The sequence below is a fragment of the Oncorhynchus gorbuscha genome, linkage group LG16 (assembly GCF_021184085.1).
Source record: "Oncorhynchus gorbuscha isolate QuinsamMale2020 ecotype Even-year linkage group LG16, OgorEven_v1.0, whole genome shotgun sequence".
NCBI classification, from domain to species: domain Eukaryota; kingdom Metazoa; phylum Chordata; class Actinopteri; order Salmoniformes; family Salmonidae; genus Oncorhynchus; species Oncorhynchus gorbuscha.
In genome coordinates this window covers 20,255,751-20,279,656 of record NC_060188.1, presented here as the reverse complement: position 1 = coordinate 20,279,656, position 23,906 = coordinate 20,255,751, and the positions used below count along the sequence as shown (strand labels likewise).

The following is a 23,906-nucleotide window of genomic DNA, read 5'->3' as shown; positions in this document are numbered from 1 at the left end:
TAAGAATCAGTACAGCTACTCCTGTTGTAGTCACCTCACTTGTTTCATAACAGGCACTTAATATACAACCGTATAGTATCTTACATGGCTATACGCATCTCAATGCTTTGCTTTATGTTCTAAGATTCGAGAGATCCTGATAATTATGCTTGTGGTTAAATCGGCGGCGTCTTTTTTTCTGAGAAATGCCGTTGTCAGTCTTCAAAGCAAAGTGGATCGAGCTCCTTCCTCTGCTTTTGACTTTTGAATGCTAAACTCAGTCAGTGTGTACTGGGGCCTGTGCGTTTAATTCATTGCCCCATTTAATTTTGAGCTGTTACACTTGTTATATTCATTGCACAGTCAATGAATGTTCACATTACTAAGATAGACTTCCTCTCTGTTTCACACGGGTTAGTTCCAGGAACCTTTTTTACCTTTACGGACCCATTTACGTCCTCTAACTATATTTAGGACAATATCAGAATGTGCCACAGAACACATTTTGTTTGGTATAAATGCGTGAAAAATTTGGTATCAACATAGTAAATACAGGTGACCTGATCTTAGCCCAAATATGGCAAATATATGATTCAACTCATTGTTTGTGAACTACGGCTGTTTCTGTATTGTACTATATTTAGTCTTTGGACACATGGGGTTACTGTTTTTTTACACAATTCATGAATAAAGTAATGTAAATAGGTTCAAATGATCAGATCATAATAGTTGTATAGATTGCCTGGACCTTATATTAGGGATGCACGATATATCGGTGAACATATCGTAATCGGCCGATATTAGTTAAAAATGCCCGTATCGGCCTATGTCTAGTTTAACGCCCGATTGTACAAAACCCATGTCAAAGCTGACGTGCATACCTATATAATGAAGGTACATGACGTAATGACGCCACGTAAAATGTTTGCACACAGCATTCCTAAACTAGCCCACAATGTCTGCTGTGTGGATCGAGCAGTCAACAAGTCAAGCAGTCATTTGAAAGAGTAACAAAATTTCAGCGAGACGACTCGAAGGTGAAATCCATTAAAGCCAAGATAATATAACCTCTATATTTAACTATTCTCTGCCGTGGGTAATGTTGGCTTTCGTTCCCAATACCGCGTTGGTAATAAAGCATCATTTGTTTGACTGCAACTTCTGGGGTAGCTAGCTTTAGCTTGGTACCTAGGTAGCACCAATACAACCAGCCTGAAAACAATGACCAGTAAAAACTACAGTCATTTTCATTATTCTTAGCATTGAAATAGGTTTTGATTATGTTTTACTGGTAATGGGGACATGCGTAAATGCCAACCAAATAACCTTTTGTGTGTGTGACCTTTTTATTTAATTAGGCAAGTCAGTTAAGAACAAATTCTTATTTACGATGCTGGGCCAATTGTGTGCCGCCCTATGGGACTGCCAATCACGGCCGGATGTGATAGAGCCTGGATTCAAACCAAGGACTGTAGTGACGCCTCTTGCACTGAGATGCAGTGCCTAAGACAGCTGCGTCCATGTGTGTGTGTTAACTATTTAACTCTACTAGAATGCTTAATAGGCCGCAAAAATCTGTAAAAGCAGTTATCGGTGTTTTGGGTTTTTTTGCAAGGAAAATATTGGATATCAGTATCGGCCAAAAAAGAAACATCCTCTCACTGTCAACTGAGTTTATTTTCAGAAAACTTAACATGTAAATATTTGTATGGACATAATATTCAACAACTGAGACATAAATTGAAAGAGTTCCACAGACATATGACTAACAGAAATGGAATAATGTGTCCCTGAACAAAGGGGGGGGTGTTCAAAATCAAAAGTAACATTCGGTATCTGTTGTGGCCACCAGCTGCATTACGTACTGCAGTGCATCTCCTCCTCGTGGACTGCACCAGGTTTGCCAGTTCTTGCTGTGAGATGTTACCCTATTATTCCACCAAGGCACCTGTCAGTTCCCGGACATTTCTGGGGGGAATGGCCCTAGCCCTCATCCTCGGATCCAACAGGTCCCAGATGTGCTCAATGCGATTGAGATCCAAGCTCTTCGCTGGCCATGGCATTCCTGTCTTGCAGGAAATCATTCCTGACATTCCTGTCTTGCAGGAAATCACGCACAGAATGAGCAGTATGGCTGGTGGCATTGTCATGCTGGAGGGTCATGTCAAGATGAGCCTGCAGGAAGGGTACCACATGAGGGAGGAGGATATCTTCCCTGTAACGCACAACTTTGAGATTGCCTGCAATGACAACAAGCTCAGTCTGATGATGCTATGACACACCACCCCAGGCCATAAAGGACCCTCCACCTCGATTCCGCTCCAGAGTACAGGCCTCAGTGTAACGCTCATTCCTTCGAAGATATGCGTGAATCTGACCATCACCCCTTGTGAGACAAAACCGGGACTCATCAGAGAAGAGCACTTTTTTGGCAGTCCTGTCTGGTCCAGCCACGGTGGGTTTGTGCCCATAGGTGACGTTGTTGCCGGTGATGTCTGGTGAGGACCTGCCTTACAACAGGCCTACAAGCCCTCAGTTCAGCCTCTCTCAGCCTATTGCGGACAGTCTGATCGCTGTTGGATTGTGCGTTCCTGGTGTAACTTGGGTAGTTGTTGTTGCTATCCTGTACCTGTCCCACAGGTGTAATGTTTGGATGTTCAGATCCTGTGCAGGTGTTGTTACACGTGGTCTGCCACTGTGAGGACAATCAGCTGTCTATCCCGTCTCCCTGTAGCGCTGTTTTAGGCATCTCAAAGTACGGACATTGCCATTTATTGCCCTGGCCACATCTGCAGTCATCATACATCATACATCATACATCCGTTCATGCAGATGAGCAGGGACACTGGGCATCTTTCTTTTGGTGTTTTTGAGTTCGTATAAAGGCCTCTTTAGTGTCCTACATTTTCATAACTGTGACCTTAATTGCCTACAGTTGAAGTCAGAAGTTTACATACACCTTAGCCAAATACATTTAAACTTACTTTTTCACAATTCCTGACATTTAATCCGAGTAAAAATTCCCTGTCTTAGGTCAGTTAGGATCACCACTTTATTTTAAGAATGTCAAATGTCAGAATAATATAATAATATATATTTCAGCTTTTATTTCCTTCATCACATTCCCAGTGGGTCAGAAGTTTATATACACTCAATTAGTATTTGGTAGCATTGCCTTTTAAAATGGTTTAACTTCTTATGGTTGCCATCCCGTTAACGGGATAATTGTCATCAACAACCGCTGAATTGCATAGCGCCACATTCAAATAATATTACTAAAAATATTTATATTCATGAAATCACAAGTGCAATATAGCAAAACACAGCTTAGCCTTTTGTTAATCCACCTGTCGTGTCAGATTTTGAAAATATGCTTTACAGCGAAAGCAATCCAAGCATTTGTGTAAGTTTATCGAACGCTCGACCAAACATTATGTATACCTAGCATCAAGTAGCTTGGTCACGAAAATCAGAAAAGCAATCAAATTAATCGTTTACCTTTGATGTTCTTTGGATGTTTTCACTCACGAGACTCCGAGTTACACAATAAATGTTCCTTTTGTTCCATAAAGATTATTTTTATATCCAAAATACCTCAGTTTGTTTGGCGTGTTATGTCCAGAAATCCACAAGAAAGAGCGGTCATGACAAATTCCAAATAGTATCCGTAATGTCCACAGAAACATGTCAAACGTTTTTTTATAATCAATCCTCAGGTTGTTTTTAAAATATGTTATCGATTATATATCAACCGCAACTGTCTTTCTCAGTCGGAGAGGGAAAGGCAATGGCTGCCCAAACTCTGTTACGCATACAAACCTTGCTGGCACCCGGCCATAAAATGACGCAATGTTATCTTTTTCGCTCATTTTTTCAAAATAAAAGCCTGAAACTATGTCTAAAGACTGTTGACACCTTGAGGAACGATAGGAAAAGGAATCTGGTTGATATCCCTTCAAATGGAGCAAAGGCAGGCTATGGAACATGGAGTTTTCAAAATAGAAGCACTTCCTGGTTTGATTTTCCTCAGGGTTTCGCCTGCAATATCAGTCCTATTATACTCACAGACAATATTTTGACAGTTTTGAAAACTTTAGAGTGTTTTCTATCCAATACTAATAATAATATGCATATATTAGCAACTGAGACTGAAGAGCAGGCCGTTTAGTTTGGGCAACTTATTCATCCAAGCTACTAAATACTGCCCCCCCGCCATAAGAGGTTAACTTGGGTCAAATGTTTTGGGTGGCTTTCCACAAGCTTCCCACAATAAGTTGGGTGAATTTTGGCCCATTCCTTCTGACAGAGCTTGTGTAAGTGAGTCAGGTTTGTAGGCCTCCTTGCTCGCACAAGCTTTTTCAGTTCTGCCCACAAATGTTCTATGTGATTGAGGTCAGGGCTTTGTGATGGCCACTCCAATACTTTGACTTTGTTGTTCTTAAGCCATTTTTGCCACAACTTTGGAAGTATGCTTGGGGTCATTGTCCATTTGGAAGACCCATTTGCGACCAAGCTTTAACTTCCTGACTGATGTCTTGAGATGTTGCTTCAATATATCCACATAATTTTCCGTCCTCATGATGCCATCTATTTTGTGAAGTGCACCAGTCCCTCCTGCGGCAAAGCACCCCCACAACATGATGCTGCCACCCCCGTCCTTCACGGTTGGGATGGTGTTCTTCGGCTTGCAAGCCTCCCCCTTTTTCCTCCAAACATGACGCTGGTCATTATGGCCAAACAGTTCTATTTTTGTTTCATCAGAACAGAAGACATTTCTCCAAAAAGTACGATCTTTGTCCCCATATGCAGTTGCAAACCATAGTTTGGCTTTTTTATGACTGTTTTGGAGCAGTAGCTTCTTCTTTGCTGAGCGGACTTTCAGGTTATGTCGATATAGAACTCGTTTTACTGTGGATATAGATACTTTTGTACCCGTTTCTTACAGCATCTTCACAAGGTTCTTTGCTGCTGTTCTGGGATTTTTTTCTTAGGTCTTGGCTGATTTCTTTTGATTTTCCCACGATGTCAAGCGAAGAGGCACTGAGTTTGAAGGTAGGCCTTGAAATACATCTACAGGTACACCTCCAATTGACTCAAATGATATCAATTTGCCTATCAGAAACTTCTAAAGCCATGATGTCATTTTCTGGAATTTTCCAAGCTGTTTAAAGACACAGTCGACTTGTATTTAAGTGTATTTAAACTTCTGACCCACTGGAATTGAGATACAGTGAAATAATCGGTCTGTAAACAGTTGTTGGAAAAATGACTTGTCATGCACAAAGCAGATGTCCTAAATGACTTGCCAAAACTATAGTTTGTTTTCAAGAAATTTGTGGAGTGGTTGAAAAACAAGTTTTATTGACTCCAACCTAAGTTTATGTAAACCTCCGAATTCAACTGTATATACAAAAGTATGTGCATCGTTCCTGACAGGTGTATAGAATCGAGCATAAACAGCTATACAAACATTGGCAGTAGAATGGCCTTACTGAAGAGCTCAGTGACCTTCAACGTGGCACCGTCATAGGATGTCACCTTTCCAACAATCAGTTCTTCAAAGTTATTCCCTGCTTGCCCTAATGCCAACTGTAACGTTTGGTGGAGGAGGAATAATGTTCTAGGGTATGTTTTTCACGGTTCAGGCTAGGCCCCTTAGTTGCAGTGAAGAGAAATCTTAACGATACAGCATACAATGACATTCTAGATTATTCTGTGCTTCCAACTTTTTGGCAACAGTTTGGGGAAGACCCTTTCCTGTTTCAGCATGACAATGTCCCGGTGCATAAAGCGAGGTCCATAAAGAAATGGTTTGTCGAGATTGGTGTGGAAGAACTTGACTGGCCTGCACAGAGCCCCTGACCTCAACCCCATCAAACACCTTTGGGATTAATTGGAATGGCGACTGCGAGCCATGCCTAATCACCCAACATCAGCCACAAGACCTCACGAATGCTCTTGTGGCTGAATGGAAGCAAGTCCCTGCAGCAATATTCCAACATCTAGTGGAAAACCTTCCCAGAAGAGTGGAGGCTATTATCGCTGCAAAGGGGGGACCAACTCCATATTAATGCCCATTATTTTGGAATGAGATGTTTGACGAGCAGATGTGCAAATATAAATATTCAGGCCCCTTGACTTTTTCCACATTTTGTTACGTTATAGCCTTTTTATCAAACGGATTAAAACAATTATTTCCCTCATCAATCTACACAACACCCCAATTTATTCTAAATTAAAATGGAAATATCTAATTTCCATAAGTATTCAGACTCTTTACTCAGTACTTAGTTGAAGCAACTTTGGCAGTGATTACAGCCTTGGGTCTTCTTGGATATGACGCTACACGCTTGGCACACCTGTATTTTGGGAGTTTCTCCCATTCTTCTTTGCAGAGCCTCTCAAGCTCTGTCAGGTTGGATGGGGAACATCACTGTACAGCTATTTTCAGGTCCAAAAAGTGCTGTAATTTCTAAACAGTTTATTATTTTAATTTTACCTTTATTTAACTAGGCGAGTCATTTAAGAACACATTTTTATTTTCAATGACGACCTAGCAAAAATAAGAAAAGATTCTTCACTGTCCCAGTAATTACAGAGGGCACTGTATATACAGCACCAAAAATTAAGATCTGATCATTTGAACAAGACTGTAACCCCATGAGTCCAAAGGCTAAATATAGTACAATATCAAAACCTCATATTGTAGACAAATGCTTTGGCCGGTAAAAAATGTCCGTCAGTAAGCTCAGAGAACAAGTGTACCAAAGGAAATTATACATTTCCGTTATGGACATGAATGGCTTCAGTCTGATTGGGTTTATGAGTAATAAACCAGTAGCAGACATGTTTTTCTTTTGGCATTTCATTCATTGAGGATGCACGATCCTCCTCAGTCAGGGTTTTGAACCGCCAATAGAATGCTTTCTCTCTTCACTTTCAAATCCCTATTTGGCCCAGTAAAGGAAATGCACATGTACTAATGTTACTCTCTATGCATTACAAGTTGTTCATATTTACAGTACACTGCCTAGTATTACAGGAACAGAACACTATTATACATTTCTCACATTTTCCGTGTTCTGTAGGGAACCACACAAGGGGTAAGTCTTACGGTTTGACACAGACTACCTTAGCGTTTAGACAAGTATTTAACAATGCCTATTCTCCATGCTTTTGGAGTATTAGAGAAGATACCAATTGTAATCTACTCCTTTTAGTAATGTTGAGACAGAGGGTGCCGTTGAATTTAGTCACACTCTGTTCAGACCGATGTGTGTAGTGGCTGTCAGACTTGGCTAGAGTAGTCATTTGAGTCTTCCATCCCTGGGCACTCTCCATGAACCTTTGCTGGTAACAAGTGAAACGGCACACAGTGTTGTGTGCAGCGGGATTGAATTCAATGTGCGGCCAACACAAAAAAAAGGCTTGCATTTCATTCTACTACTAACAGCCTTGATACGTTAGAATCTTTCTTTACTGTGCTTTCCGAGTGGTTAAAATGCAACGGTGTTAGACAGTCACAGTAGCAGCTTTGTTGGGGTGTATTGCTCAACGTTATTATATCTGCTATTGCTGCTTCTCTGTTATGTTTACTTATTTTTTCTTACGTTGATCAGAAGAGAATCAAAGTTCTGCATGGGGCCAGACTAAGCAACAAGGCCAGGGTCTTGTTGGAGAGAGTACAGAGGGTATGAGGGGATGGCAGAGAACAGGAGAGGAGAGGGTGTGAGGAGATGGCAGACAACAGGAGAGGAGAGGGTGTGAGGAGATGGCAGAGAACAGGAGAGGAGAGGGTATGAGGGGATGGCAGAGAACAGGAGAGGAGAGGGTGTGAGGAGATGGCAGAGAACAGGAGAGGAGAGGGTGTGAGGAGATGGCAGACAACAGGAGAGGAGAGGGTGTGAGGAGATGGCAGACAACAGGAGAGGAGAGGGTGTGAGGAGATGGCAGACAACAGGAGAGGAGAGGGTGTGAGGAGATGGCAGACAACAGGAGAGGAGAGGGTGTGAGGAGATGGCAGAAAACAGTAGAGAATAGGAGATGGCAGTGAACAGTAGAGAATAGGAGATGGCAGTGAACAGTAGAGAATAGGAGATGGCAGTGAACAGTAGAGAATAGGAGATGGCAGTGAACAGTAGAGAATAGGAGATGGCAGAAAACAGTAGAGAATAGGAGATGGCAGAGAACAGTAGAGAATAGGAGATGGCAGTGAACAGTAGAGAATAGGAGATGGCAGTGAACAGTAGAGAATAGGAGATGGCAGTGAACAGTAGAGAATAGGAGATGGCAGTGAACAGTAGAGAATAGGAGATGGCAGTGAACAGTAGAGAATAGGAGATGGCAGTGAACAGTAGAGAATAGGAGATGGCAGTGAACAGTAGAGAATAGGAGATGGCAGTGAACAGTAGAGAATAGGAGATGGCAGTGAACAGTAGAGAATAGGAGATGGCAGTGAACAGTAGAGAATAGGAGATGGCAGTGAACAGTAGAGAATAGGAGATGGCAGTGAACAGTAGAGAATAGGAGATGGCAGTGAACAGTAGAGAATAGGAGATGGCAGTGAACAGTAGAGAATAGGAGATGGCAGTGAACAGTAGAGAATAGGAGATGGCAGAGAACAGTAGAGAATAGGAGATGGCAGTGAACAGTAGAGAATAGGAGATGGCAGTGAACAGTAGAGAATAGGAGATGGCAGTGAACAGTAGAGAATAGGAGATGGCAGTGAACAGTAGATAATAGGAGATGGCAGTGAACAGTAGAGAATAGGAGATGGCAGTAGAACAGTAGAGAATAGGAGATGGCAGTGAACAGTAGAGAATAGGAGATGGCAGTGAACAGTAGAGAATAGGAGATGGCAGTGAACAGTAGAGAATAGGAGATGGCAGTGAACAGTAGAGAATAGGAGATGGCAGTGAACAGTAGAGAATAGGAGATGGCAGAGAACAGTAGAGAATAGGAGATGGCAGTGAACAGTAGAGAATAGGAGATGGCAGTGAACAGTAGAGAATAGGAGATGGCAGTGAACAGTAGAGAATAGGAGATGGCAGTGAACAGTAGAGAATAGGAGATGGCAGAACAGTAGACAGTGAACAGAGAAATAGGAGATGGCAGTGAAATAGGAGATGGCAGTAGAGAATAGGAGATGGCAGTGAACAGTAGAGAATAGGAGATGGCAGTGAACAGTAGAGAATAGGAGATGGCAGTGAACAGTAGAGAATAGGAGATGGCAGTGAACAGTAGAGAATAGGAGATGGCAGTGAACAGTAGAGAATAGGAGATGGCAGTGAACAGTAGAGAATAGGAGATGGCAGTGAACAGTAGAGAATAGGAGATGGCAGTAGAACAGTAGAGAGAATAGGAGATGGCAGTGAACAGTAGAGAATAGGAGATGGCAGAGAACAGTAGAGAATAGGAGATGGCAGTGAACAGTAGAGAATAGGAGATGGCAGTGAACAGTAGAGAATAGGAGATGGCAGTGAACAGTAGAGAATAGGAGATGGCAGTGAACAGTAGAGAATAGGAGATGGCAGTGAACAGTAGAGAATAGGAGATGGCAGTGAACAGTAGAGAATAGGAGATGGCAGTGAACAGTAGAGAATAGGAGATGGCAGTGAACAGTAGAGAATAGGAGATGGCAGTGAACAGTAGAGAAGAGGGTGTGAGGAGATGGCAGTGAACATGAGAGGAGAGGGTGTGAGGAGATGGCAGTGAACAGGGTGTGAGGAGATGGCAGAGAACAGGAGAGGAGAGGGTGTGAGGAGATGGCAGAGAACATTAGAGGAGAGGGTTTGAGGAGATAGCAGAGAACAGAAGAGGAGAGGGTTTGAGGAGATGGCAGAGAACAGAAGAGGAGAGGGTGTGAGGAGATGGCAGAGAACATTAGAGGAGAGGGTTTGAGGAGATAGCAGAGAACAGAAGAGGAGAGGGTGTGAGGAGATGGCAGAGAATAGGAGAGGGAAAGAGTAGCAGTCACAGGAAAGGCATTGGTCTGCTAAACGACCACCTGACGACAGGTGAGTCATCATGTCTCCTGACTATTTCTTTCGCTACCCCTCGTCCTCTCGCTTCCCTCCTGAATACATATTTTACCTCAAGGTCTGAGTATCACTTCAAAATAGGTCCCCCTTGCTGGTACTGTCAGTGTGCAGACAGTCACTTCTCTTTCCTCTCATTCCCTCTTATATTTTTGGTGTAGTGCACGTTGTATGGAATAGGGTGCCATTTGGGACACATTCTCTGTCTTATGCAATCCCAGGGTTGCACCACTCCATCCAATCAGAGAGCAGTGAGGAAGTGGTCTCATGAAAAATCAATGTTTTTGTTTGAACCACAGAAATAGAGAGGAGCTAAATGAATGTTAACTGTAGGGGCAATGCTCAGTCTCAGGCACCTCTGATCACTGCTGACCGCAGGGCTGGTTCAATCGGAAGGCCTGCAACATTTCTACTCACCACCTCAGAGATACCTAACTACATGACCAGAAGTATGTGGACACGTGCTGTGCAGGCCAGTCAAGTTCTTCCACACCGTTCTCGACAAACAATTTCTGTATGGAACTCCCCAAACCATTGCCACAAAGTTGTAAGCACAGAATCGGCTACAATGTCACTGTATGCTATAGCGTTAAGATTTCCCTTCACTGGAACTAAGGGGCCTAGCCCGAACCATGAAAAACATCCCCAGACCATTATTCCTCCTCCACCAAACGTTACAGTTGGCACTATGCATGGGGGCAGGTTGCGTTCTCCTGGCATCCACCAAACCCGGACTGCCAGATGGTGAAGTGTGATTCATCACTCCAGAGAACGCATTTCCACTGCTCCAGAGTCCAGCTGACACTTGTGACTGAAATAGTCCACTTATTTGAAGGAGTGTCCATATACTTTTGTATTAATAGTGTTCAGCCAATTGGCTCTTTGTCCAGACAAACATTAGCCTGAATGTGCACTGTTGGGTGGAACACAACATTCTAGGACATTGGCTAACAGTCATACGTTTTCTTTACGCACATTGTTACAAGTGTATGAAAGTGAATTACTAAGTCAAGATAATGGGATTTTCCATAGCGTATAGCGCTCTAACCTAGAAAGCAGTGAAGCATATTCAGGACGCACACATTCATGTCTCTGTGGAGAGACATTTAGATTTTTGCAATTTAAAGCATTTGTCTAATTCAAGATAACAATGAAACGTATTGTCAAGCCTTCAATGACAGGAATAAAAATGACCTTTAAAATAGAATAGATATTTTATTGTCCATTTTGGACAGTTTAATGACGGTTGATTATTGTTTTATATGATTGACATGAGCTGTTTTTATTAGATGGCTGTTATAGCGAGTGAAAGCGCATACTGTGTATCGAATTAAATAACAATCATGACTTTTTCTCATGGTTGGAATCGTTAACAATATTTGCGCGACTGCATGCATGGTTAGCCGGCTGTGGTGTAAGGGTGTGTTTGTGTCACACTGTGTGAAACTGGGCTATAATAAGCAGACCTGGTAATATCTTACCTTACATGTTATTTATATCCACTTGTAAGACATTGCGCGCTGCTACTAGTAGAACTGCAGAGAAGACGTGATCCACACACCACCATGCATGAAACACTCATCCTCACGCTCGCAGATGCACTTAGGTGACTCTAGTTATTCTGGATGCATAAATCCATCACGGTCCATGATGTTCGTAAGCTTAGCCACATATACACAGTCAGTCCATTTAGGAGCGCAGGGAAGGACTGAGAAGGAATCTTTCACCATGTACATTTCTTCAGTGGCAAGTGGTCAGGATGTACAGTGTTTTGCTCAAGAGGCTAGATGTATTTTTCGCAGTCATGTTGGTTGATTATTTGGTGGAGGAAGGTTCACAAAACAATTAATATCTAATTAACGAATATTAGGGTGCTATGAGAGCAACAGCAATTATTGTTTTATTATCTTTCATTAAATTCAATTAGAAGGTGTAATGAGGGTCAATTTGTTCAGCCCATACATCTTGGTTACATACAGTGCCTTGCGAAAGTATTCGGACCCCTTGAAATTTGCGACCTTTTGCCACATTTCAGGCTTCAAACATAAAGATATAAAACTGTATTTTTTTGTGAAGAATCAACAACAAGTGGGACACAATAATGAAGTGGAACGACATTTATTGGATATTTCAAACTTTTGTAACAAATCAAAAACTGAAAAATTGGGAGTGCAAAATTATTCAGCCCCTTTACTTTCAGTGCAGCAAACTCTCTCCAGAAGTTCAGTGAGGATCTCTGAATGATCCGATGTTGACCTAAATGACTAATGATGATAAATACAATCCACCTGTGTAAAATCAAGTCTCCGTATAAATGCACCTGCACTGTGATAGTCTCAGAGGTCCGTTAAAAGCGCAGAGAGCATCATGAAGAACAAGGAACACACCAGGCAGGTCCGAGATACTGTTGTGAAGAAGTTTAAAGCCGGATTTGGATACAAAAAGATTTCCCAAGCTTTAAACATCCCAAGGAGCACTGTGCAAGCGATAATATTGAAATGGAAGGAGTATCAGACCACTGCAAATCTACCAAGACCTGGCCGTCCCTCAAAACGTTCATCTCATACAAGGAGAAGACTGATCAGAGATGCAGCCAAGAGGCCCATGATCACTCTGGATGAACTGCAGAGATCTACAGCTGAGGTGGGACACTCTGTCCATAGGACAATAATCAGTCGTATATTGCACAAATCTGGCCTTTATGGAAGAGTGGCAAGAAGAAAGCCATTTCTTAAAGATATCCATAAAAAGTGTTATTTAAAGTTTGCCACAAGCCACCTGGGAGACACACCAAACATGTGGAAGAAGGTGCTCTGGTCAGATGAAGCCAAAATTGAACTTTTTGGCAACAATGCAAAACGTTATGTTTGGCGTAAAAGCAACATAGCTCATCACCGTGAACACACCATCCCCACTGTCAAACATGGTGGTGGCAGCATCATAGTTTGGGCCTGCTTTTCTTCAGCAGGGACAGGGAAGATGGTTAAAATTGATGGGAAGATGGATGGAGCCAAATACAGGACCATTCTGGAAGAGAACCTGATGGAGTCTGCAAAAGACCTGAGACTGGGACGGAGATTTGTCTTCCAACAAGACAATGATCCAAAACATAAAGCAAAATCTACAATGGAATGGTTCAAAAATAAACATATTCAGGTGTTAGAATGGCAAAGTCAAAGTCCAGACCTGAATCCAATCGAGAGTCTGTGGAAAGAACTGAAAACTGCTGTTCACAAATGCTCTCCATCCAACCTCACTGAGCTCGAGCTGTTTTGCAGGGAGGAATGGGAAAAAATTTCAGTCTTTCGATGTGCAAAACTGATAGAGACTTACAGCTGTAATCGCAGCAAAAGGTGGCGCTACAAAGTATTAACTTAAGGGGGCTGAATAATTTTGCACGCCCAATTTTTCAGTTTTTGATTTGTTAAAAATGTTTGAAATATCCAAATATCCAATAAATGCTGAATACATTCACAAGGCACTGTAATGGGGTGACTAGGAGGAAGCCTGGAGGAAGCCAGACAGGAAGTGAAAAAAGAGAGTGAAAGTGGGGTTCATGTACAGTTAGTTGCACAGACAAACACCCAGGTTCAACTCCACTATAAAAACACAATTCCGACTTCAACCAGATATAAATTACTCCGGATAACACCTAACTCTCAAAGGCCTCCTGACTTCAGATCCTGAAATGGCTCTTTGATGTTGTCAGCTCAATGCCTCGATAATAAAGGGGGCTGTGCTTTTTACTGGTTGGCTCTCCTGTCTTTCTCACTTAAACAACCACAGCCCTTGAGAGCCACCCCCTTCCATTACAATAGTTGGATTTTCAAATCAACCCCAGAGGAAGAATAAACAAACGTTTGAGATGGCTGTAGCGTAGTAGGACCGTTAGATGTTATAACTGCTACGTAGCAGTCCCTCTTGTACCCTAACAGCAGGGCAGTGTGTCAGCAGCGAGGGGGTTGGAGGCGCTCACGCAGATAAATGGGGCTTTTGGCTCTGACCTCATCATCGCCCTCCCGGTCCTTTCTCCTCACTGACAGACAGGCGCGCTGGAACCGCACCGCCCGAGGCGGTCATGTACCCGTCCAGGAGGCTAGGGGGCATGGGGTCAGAGTCCTAGGAGTATGGGGGCAACAGTGATGTGCTCATGCTCAACGGGGTGAACTGAGGCTTGTGCTGGTACTATGAGGCTGACCTGGGGCCAACTGATCTGACCCGCCCTGTCAGAACACACACTGTGCATTGCAGGGAGAGAGGGAGAGGGGGGGAGAGAGGGAGAGCTAATGTGTGACTGACAATCTAGCTAGCACTCTCTTTATCGCTGTCTCTTGTCTGCTCTGACTGCAGAAGCAGGTTACATGTCACTTCTCCCCACAGAAACAAGGTACTGCATATGATAGCTCAATATACAATACATGCATTACTCTATAGACCGGGACACAACATCTATTGGCTGGAGTAATTCTCAAACAGTGGAAAATCACATTCAAGGAGAACCCTTCGATGTCTCCATTCCATTCCCACCTTGTGACTATGCCAGACCATGAAAATGGAAACCTGCTATTTGACTCATGCATGACTAGAGGCATACTGATATGCTATTGGTGTTGAGTACTCAAGTGTAAAATGTAAAGTACATTATGAAGTCATTGCCTGGTACATGAGGACATAAGTTTCTAGCCACTTGTTTTTTAAACATCAGCATGAACATACACTTTGCCCTGTTAATGTCTTCTCTCTCTCTCTCTCTCTCTCTCTCTCCAGCGCTGAAAAGTCCAGCTGCCTTCCACGAACAGAGACGAAGTTTAGAGCGAGCGCGGGTGAGTTTCTCTTCATACTCCTCTCACTCTTTGTGGTGTCTGTCAGATGAACACTTTTAAACTGACCCTCAACGGTGAACTGGTTAAAAAGTGAATCATTTCTCCCCTTCTCTCTTCCTCTTTTCTCTTCCTCTTCTCTCCTCTCCCAGACTGAAGACTACCTAAAGAGGAAGATCCGAAGTCGGCCGGAGAGGTCGGAGCTGGTCAGGATGCACATTCTGGAGGGTGAGTTTCTCAGACGGCGCCCCCTCCCTGAGCCATAGGGTGTTGCACCTGAAAAATGTAGGCTACAAAATAAATTCCCTCAATAGTTTGCTCTTCCATTCCATTAGCTGATATTGAGTGCCATAACTGGTAGCTGTGCTGTGTGCTTGTACCTTCGTATCTGCATCATTACTTGATGTTGAAACTCACAGCATTGATTTCCTGGTTCCCTGATAAAGATCACGTGCCTGATGGTTGTTGGCTGGCTAACCCGCTGTGTGCTGTGTGTTCAGAGACGTCGGTGGAACCCTCCCTCCAGGCCAAACAACTGCAGCTGAAGAGGGCCCGTCTGGCTGACGACCTCAACGACAAGATCTCCCACAGGCCCGGCCCCATGGAGCTCATTCACAAGAACATCCTGCCTGTGCACAGCAGCATCAAACAGGCCATCATAGGCCATCAGGCTATCATAGGTAACTAAAGCAGCAGCATGAAACAGGCCATCATCATAAACAGGCTATCACTAAAGCAGCAGCATCAAACAGGCCATCATAGGTAACTAAAGCAGCAGCATCAAACAGGCCATCATAGGTAACTAAAGCAGCAGCATCAAGCAGGCCAGCATAGGTTACTAAAGCAGCAGCATCAAACAGACCATCGTAGGTTTTTTATTTTTTTATTTCACCTTTATTTAACCAGGTAGGCTAGTTGAGAACAAGTTCTCATTTGCAACTGCGACCTGGCCAAGATAAAGCATAGCAGTGTGAACAGACAACACAGAGTTACACATGGAGTAAACAATTAACAAGTCAATAACACAGTAGAAAAAAAGGGGAGTCTATATACAATGTGTGCAAAAGGCATAAGGAGGTAGGCGAATAATTACAATTTTGCAGATTAACACTGGAGTGATAAATGATCAGATGGTCAAGTACAGGTAGAGATATTGGTGTGCAAAAGAGCAGAAAAGTAAATAAATAAAAACAGTGTGGGGATGAGGTAGGTGAAAATGGGTGGGCTATTTACCAATAGACTATGTACAGCTGCAGCGATCGGTTAGCTGCTCAGATAGCTGATGTTTGAAGTTGGTGAGGGAGATAAAAGAATTTTTGCAATTTTTGCAATTCGTTCCAGTCACAGGCAGCAGAGTACTGGAACGAAAGGCGGCCAAATGAGATGTTGGCTTTAGGGATGATCAGTGAGATACACCTGCTGGAGCGCATGCTACGGATGGGTGTTGCCATCGTGACCAGTGAACTGAGATAAGGCGGAGCTTTACCTAGCATGGACTTGTAGATGACCTGGAGCCAGTGGGTCTGGCGACGAATATGTAGCGAGGGCCAGCCGACTAGAGCATACAAGTCGCAGTGGTGGGTGGTATAAGGTGCTTTAGTGACAAAACGGATGGCACTGTGATAAACTGCATCCAGTTTGCTGAGTAGAGTGTTGGAAGCAATTTTGTAGATGACATCGCCGAAGTCGAGGATCGGTAGGATAGTCAGTTTTACTAGGGTAAGCTTGGCGGTGTGAGTGAAGGAGGCTTTGTTGAGGTAACTAAAGCAGCAGCATCAAACAGGCCATCATAGGTAACTAAAGCAGCAGTATCAAGCAGGCCAGCATAGGTTACTAAAGCAGCAGTATCAAGCAGGCCAGCATAGGTAACGAAAGCAGCAGCATCAAACAGGCCATCATAGGTAACTAAAGCAGCAGTATCAAGCAGGCCAGCATAGGTAACTAAAGCAGCACCATCAAGCAGGCCATCATAGGTAACTAAAGCAGCAGCATCAAGCAGGCCATCATAGGTAACTAAAGCAGCAGCATCAAACAGGCCATCATAGGTAACTAAAGCAACAGTAACAAGCAGGCACAGTACCACTCCATATTATGTAGCCACACTAGCAAATTAGCTCTCATGATCACTACACTATTCTATCATTTCAACAGCATCAAACAGGTTATTGTAAGAAGTCCTCCATTCCACAAGCCCCATGTTTCCAATTGCCACAATTCACTAATTTGCTCATTAGCGTGACGTAAACATCTGCTGAATAAGCAAAAATAGTCCACCCAGTGAAACTCTATATGAAGGTCATCAGGAACAGGTACTGAATAAAATCTCATATGAACTCTGCTCACTTCGGACCCAGTCACACGTCATTAATACTGAGCATCTGTGTCTGTCTCAGTGTATGTGTGTGTGTATGTACAGTGCATTCGGAAATTATTCAGATCCCTTGACATTTTGTTATGATACAGCTAAAATGGATTCAATTGTTTTTTAAATGCTGCCACCACCATGCTTCACCTTAGGGATGGTGCCAGGTTTCTTCCAAACATGACGCTTGACATTCAGGCCAAAGAGTTCAATCTTGGTTTCATCAGACCAGAGAACCTTGTGTTTTTCATGGTCTGAGAGTCTTTAGGTACCGTTTGGCAAACTCCAAGCGGGCTGTCATGTGCCTTTTACTGAGGAGTGGCTTCCGTCTGGCCACTCTACCATAAAGGCCTGATTGGTGGAGTGCTGCAGAGATGGTTGTCCTTCTGGAAAGTTATCCCATCTCCACAGAGGAACTCTGGTCACCTCCCTGACCAAGGCCCTTCTCCCCCGATTGCTTTGTTTGGCTGGGCAGCCAGCTCTAGGAAGAGTCTTGGTGATTCCAAACTTCTTCCATTTAAGAATGATGGAGGCCACTGTGTTTTTAGGGACCAGAAATATTTTGGTACCCTTCCCCAGATCTGTGAATCGACACAATCCTGTCTCTGAGCTCTACGGACAATTCATTCGACCTCATGCCTTGGTTTTTGTTCTGACATACACTGTCAACTGTGGGACCTTATATAGACAGGTGTGGGCCTTTCCAAATCATGTTCAATCAATTGAATTTACCACAGGTGGACTCCAATCAAATTTACAAACATCTCAATGATGATCAATGGAAACAGGATGCACCTGAGCTCAATTTTGATTCTCATAGCAAAGAGTCTGAATACTTGTGTAATAAGGTATTTCTGTTTTAAGTTTAATACATTTGCAAACATTTCTAAAAACCTGTTTTCACTTTGTCATTATCGGGTGTTGTGTGTACGTTGATGAGATTTTAGAATAAGTCTGTAACGTAACAAAATGTGGAAAAGTCAAGCGTCTGAGTGCTTTCCGAATGCACTGTGAATGCACTGTGAATGCACTGTATGTGTGTTAAACGTGAGAACCTCTGCTTGTCCCTCCTGGCCATCTCCTCCAGTCAAAATGAACATATTGATGTTCAAGTTGATGCTCTCCCACCATGCCCATCTAGAAGGGCCTTGTCTGCCTTCAGATGCTTCTAAGCTGCTGCCAAGCATGGAGATATCATTGTTAACCTTATTTACACACATACTGTAAATGCATGACTTTCTGATGAACAGGGGCTAACCTCCCCACTGCGGGCCCTTCATGGGTGCACATTTGTATTAATCATACTAATGTTTGTTCGCATTTGTGCATTCACGGTTCACAGAAACATGTTGGTTTCAATTTCACACGTCACTATAAAATGTGAGAGTGTCCGTTTGTGTGGGTGTGTGGCCGTGTTTGTGCACGCATCAAAGACATGCCTTGGCACAGTTGGTTGGATTAAATGTAAAGGAAATGCATTGCCGCACCAGAGATCACGTAACAGGTATTCTCTACTGTGCTGTTAAACCGTGAGATAAACTAGATTGATTGCTGTGAAGATGAACGTGAACATGTCTGCGCGTCAGGTTCCAGCATGGTTCAATCTCAGGGGATTGCCCTGGCAGTCGATGGTTCTTAATAACAGCAATCAAATTACAGGCAGTCATATCCACACAGAGAACAGGGACATGACCTCAACCTGTGCTGCTTTCCACACTCTCAGCCACACAAGCACACACACACGGCGGTGCAAAGGGGAAGCCAACACATGATTGGTTCAGGAAGAGAATGAATCAAACTCCATATTGGTTATTCATCATCTTCCACTGATGGGAAATGAATAGCCAACGGTGCTCGCTGAGCACTCCAACTGCCTGCCTCCTGTAAATAAAAGATCCATAATGGTCTTTATCAAAGGCATGGGGATATACCAGCCATATACAATGTGATGATAAAGCCCCGGGCCCAGCAGGCCTCCACCTCCTCCTGCTTCCACTGCAGGAACCTCTGTTGATGATGACTGACTGATTAACTGACTGACTGGCTGCTGAGAGGAATGATGGCACGGCTAATGTTGACACAAAGGCTTCTTTTTACATGGCTCTCTCACACTGCATCACAACAACGATGACACGGCAGATTGTTGCTTTGTACGAACTGTCACTGGTGGCTCATGATTCTACTTGAACTATTTATCTCCCTCTTTCCCCCCTCTTCTCTCTTTTCACTCTTTTGTTCTTTCTTCTTCATCCCTCTTTCTCTCCCTCAGAGACAGACTTCCCCAAGGTTGCTGGGGAGATATCCTCCTTTGATGAGGACAGTAATGATACTGTCTCTCCTGAGCGGCCCATTGGTCAGGAGTCTCCGCTGGGCCACGGCCCTCTGCCCTCTCCCCCTGACGCCCTAGCTTGCAACAGCACCCCCACACAGTTTCTCACTCAGGTTCCTCCACCACCCCCTCCTCTTCCTCCCTTCCATGGGCCCTGCCAACCAGTGAAGTTGAGCGATGGGACAGCAGTTCTGAGAACTGGCCCTGCACTGATCAAGGTTAGTGGCAGCTGTCACGGCTAATTCTGAGTATTGTACCAAAGCCCATTGTATTATTAGTTTAGCATTACTTCTGTTGTTAACAGTAGACTAGTCCAGTGTTTAATCCACCACGTCTCAATGATTCTTCCCCCTGCAGTCCCAGCCAAAGCCCACCTCAGAGCGCCCCCCTCAGCGATCCAAGAAGCCCAAGGACAACAAGCCCAAGGTGAGGAAGCTGAAGTACCACCAGTACATCCCCCCGGACCAGAAGGCCGACCACGAGCCGCCCCCTCAGCTGGACTCCACCTACGCCAAGATCCTCCACCAGCAGCAGCTCTTCCTCCAGCTGCAGATCCTCAACCAGCAGCAGCAACACTACAACTACCACACCATCCTTCCTGCACCACCCAAGTGAGTGAGTGAGTGAGTGTGTGTTTGCACGCGTGTGTATACAACTGCTTCTCATAGCCATCAACTCCAGCCTGTATCCTATCATCGTTTTGACTCTCGTTTTTTTCTCTCCAGACCACTAACAGATCAACCACCTCCCACCAATGGCCCCTCTCCTTCTCCGGCCGTACCCGCCCCCTCGACATCCTCCTCCAGTCAAAGTGCACCAAGCCGGCAGAATGTTACACATGTGGGAGGGGCCACACCAGGTTCTTTGCCTCCTAACCTGGACGACCTGAAGGTCAGTAAAAGCCGTTACATTTATCAAGAGTTGACTGTGTTGACAAAATCAACTGTGTGTCTAAACATTTCACATTCTGACACCTTCTTTTGTCCTCCAGGTGGCTGAACTGAAGCATGAGCTCAAACTGCGGAGCTTGCCTGTATCAGGCACCAAGAATGACCTCATCGAGCGGTTGAGGAACTACCAGGCTCAGCAGAACAGTCGTGGTGGTGGTAGTGCAACAACTACAACAGCAGGGGGTGCCACAGGGTCTGGGGCCGGAGCGCCCAAAACCAACCACCCAACACAACAAAAACAACTACTACTACTACAACAACAGCAACTTTCCCAACACCAGGCCCTGTCCTCTGTGGTCCACCAATCAGGAGAAGCAGGTGTGGTAACCTTGGCAACCTTCCCGTTCATGACCACTGCTCCACAGCAGATCATGCACTTTGGCAGCACTAGCTCCTCCCCGCCAGTCTCTCCTGCCCCCTCGGACCGCTCGCTAGCTGGGATGAGCCCAGACGAGACGAGCTGTAATGGAGACTCATTTGGGGAGATGGTAGGTCTCCTTTCTATATCCTTGCTTTTTTTTTTAAATATGTTTTTATAGTGCCCAGATATCTGGTTTTATAGTTTGAATCTTGAGACTACTTTTCTCTTTCCAAATAGGTAAGCTCTCCACTCACCCAGCTAAGCCTCCATCCCTCCCCCCAGCACCTTGGCACTATCAAAGAGGAGTTGAGCAGCTCAGCCCCAACAGCCTGCCAGTTCTCCATGGCTGCTCTGCAGAAACACTTGCAAGTAGCACCCCCGTCTGTGAACAAGGACCAGATGCTGCAGGAGAAGGACAAGCAGATCGAGGCGCTGACATGCATGCTAAGACAGAAACAGCGGCTGGTGGAGACCCTGCGCGTCCAGCTGGAACAGGGCAAGAGAGGGGGCCGGGACGCCCCCCCAGAACCCCTGGGCCTTGTCAGGGTGAAGGAAGAGCCCCCAGACATCCCCAGCATCCCCTCCACATTTTGCCCCATTGCCCGCTCACCGACTCCTTCCCAGTGCCACGTGGAGGTCACCAAGATGACCATCAAGCAGGAGGTCGGGGATGTGGAAGAGGCCGTGGAGCCGTCCTTGGAAGCCCCACCTCAGCAGGTGCAGCTGGAGCAGATCCAGGCGCAGCAGCGGTCGCAGCTCGAGCAGCTGAAGCTACAGCAGTTGCAGCAGATCAACGCGCTGCAGCTGGCACAGCAGCAGGCCTTGCAGCAGTTGCTCCTACAGCAGAACCAGCAGAATCTGCAGAAACACCGCTCACAGCAGAGGAAGAAGAAGTCCCACAAGCAACAGCTCAAGCAGCAGCAGCAACAGCTACTGTCCCAACAACAACAGCAGATACAATCAAAGAACCAACAGCTGTTACAGTCAAAGCATCAACATCAGCAGATATTGCAGGCACAACCACAACAACAGCAGCTGAAGTCACAACAGGTCAATGGCTAGTCACAACAAGAGCTGCAGAGAGTGACAGCAAAACAAATGTGATCCCAGTCAAAATAGTCAGTGTGTCACCTTGTGTGTGTCTCTCACTGACTAATGCCTTTGGTCTCTTCCAGGCGTCTCAGATGTTCCTCAATCAGCAGTCGCGCTCCACCACTTCCTTCCCCTTGGATCTCCTCAAGACACACTCCACACCTACCCTGGTGACAGACAGCAACGGCAACCATTTCCTCATCTCACTGACCAATCACTGTGCCGAGAGCCAAGGGAGTGAAACGCCACAAGGCACTCCACAGGGCAAAGCATCCAATCGCATCATACTGCAGGTAAACATTTCAATCCCTCTTTCACTCAAACCTAATATTTTTGTTTAGGGACTCCTTGTGCTGCTTACTTTTCTTCTCACGCTTTTTCTCTCCTTGGTCTAACCAGAGACTGCAGTCAACTCCCACCAAGCTGCCCAGCCAATCCCCTCTTCAGTTGTCCAGCAGTGACAACCAATCAAAACCGAAAACTCAACCAGGCCTTGTGAAACAGCCAACCAGAAAGGTAAGGGAAAGGTTCCAAAAGCCTGATTTGTAGGATGTCCGTTGAACAGCGGTCAACTGACTGGCTTGTTGCTAATGTCCCATTAAGTGAGAGAGTCATTTAGAATTGCCTCGGTGGATCCAATAATCGCCTGTGTTATGTGAATGAATGATGTAAACCCTGTAATACACTGACAGCATCCTTGATATGTAAGAGCTGATAACTAAGGCAATGTAATAGTGATTAATATTCTGGTAATTACTGTAATGATATACCTCATCTTTGTGATTTATGTTTTAAAGAATGAATCTTTCAGCTCATTTGCATCTCAGCTAATTAAGATTTATCTCCCATTTTGCTTAGGGACAGAAGGTGGGGCTGCAGGTGTCAACCAATCACTCCCCAGGGGTCGCGCTCTCCTTCTCTGCCCCGCCAAATCTCCAGCCTTTCTTCCCCAATGATGACTCCTCCCCTTCTGAAAAAGACGCCTCCCCCTCTCCTCCAGCTCAAACGGTAATTGTGAACTTGTTAAAACTTGTACTGTAGTTGCGGTTCTCTAAAGGGACAAGTTAATAGTATACATATTTAAGACATGAGAACATTGTTCTATTTCCATCAGGAGGATTTGAGTCCCGGTCTTGACCATGAACCCCTGTTCAGCCCTCCTTCTCCCAAACAAACGCCCTCCCCTAACCCACCGGATGACAAGGTAACCCACGCCACCTGGCTGTCTTTCTGTTTCTATGTTTGTGTCTCAGAGGTCTCATTATGGACAACCAAATCAAATCAAATCAAATGTTATTTGTCACATACACATGGTTAGCAGATGTTAATGCGAGTGTAGCGAAAGGCTCTTCTGTATTCACCTCTCAACTCAGTGGCTGTGTCAGGACTTACTATTCTCCCTGTGTCTTGCTCCCAGGATAATGGATCCACCCAGCATATGGACGACCTCTTCGACATCCTGATTCAGACAGGAGGTGAGTGTTGAATGCCAATAGAGAAGGAGAGCTCCTCCTGGTTTCCTGATTCAATATTTGTCTCCTACTGGTTGACATTTCTTCTCTCTCCTCCTCTCCCAGAAATCTCAGCCACCTTCAAACCAGCGCCCGACCCTTCCCTGGCGCGATTGCGCCCCAACACCCCTTCCCCTTCCCGTTCTCAGGCCCCCTCCCCTCTCCAGCTTCAACTCCACTTTTCGCCCCCCCACACCTCCCGAACCCGAGACCCCCAAGCCGAGCCCAGGGGAAGAGGAGACGCAGGCGCCGGCCACCACTGACCAGGACGTAAGCAACACAGGAAGTGGACGTCTGGAGGACTTCCTGGAGAGCACCACGGGCAAACCCCTCCTGGGGGTGGAGCCTGGTGGGCCCCTGACCCTGATTGATGACCTTCACAATCAAATGCTAAGCACCCCCAGCATCCTGGACCACACATCCTCACCCATGGACACCTATGAGCTGTCGGGCTACACGGCCAAC

At 44.9% G+C, this 23,906-nt stretch overlaps 1 protein-coding gene across 1 annotated transcript in view; it reads left to right on the top strand.

The window, feature by feature from the left end:
* Window positions 1-23,906, top strand: part of LOC123999542 (myocardin-related transcription factor A-like) — a 58,124-nt gene that overhangs the window by 32,561 nt on the left and 1,657 nt on the right. The window contains 15 exon segments of the mRNA XM_046305429.1: window positions 14,784-14,839; window positions 14,989-15,064; window positions 15,337-15,498; window positions 19,468-19,745; window positions 19,885-20,138; window positions 20,253-20,418; window positions 20,519-20,965; window positions 21,076-21,888; window positions 22,014-22,223; window positions 22,330-22,446; window positions 22,789-22,938; window positions 23,045-23,134; window positions 23,348-23,405; window positions 23,508-23,635; window positions 23,637-23,906. Of these exon segments, the coding sequence (XP_046161385.1) occupies window positions 14,784-14,839; window positions 14,989-15,064; window positions 15,337-15,498; window positions 19,468-19,745; window positions 19,885-20,138; window positions 20,253-20,418; window positions 20,519-20,965; window positions 21,076-21,888; window positions 22,014-22,223; window positions 22,330-22,446; window positions 22,789-22,938; window positions 23,045-23,134; window positions 23,348-23,405; window positions 23,508-23,635; window positions 23,637-23,906 (3,275 nt within the window).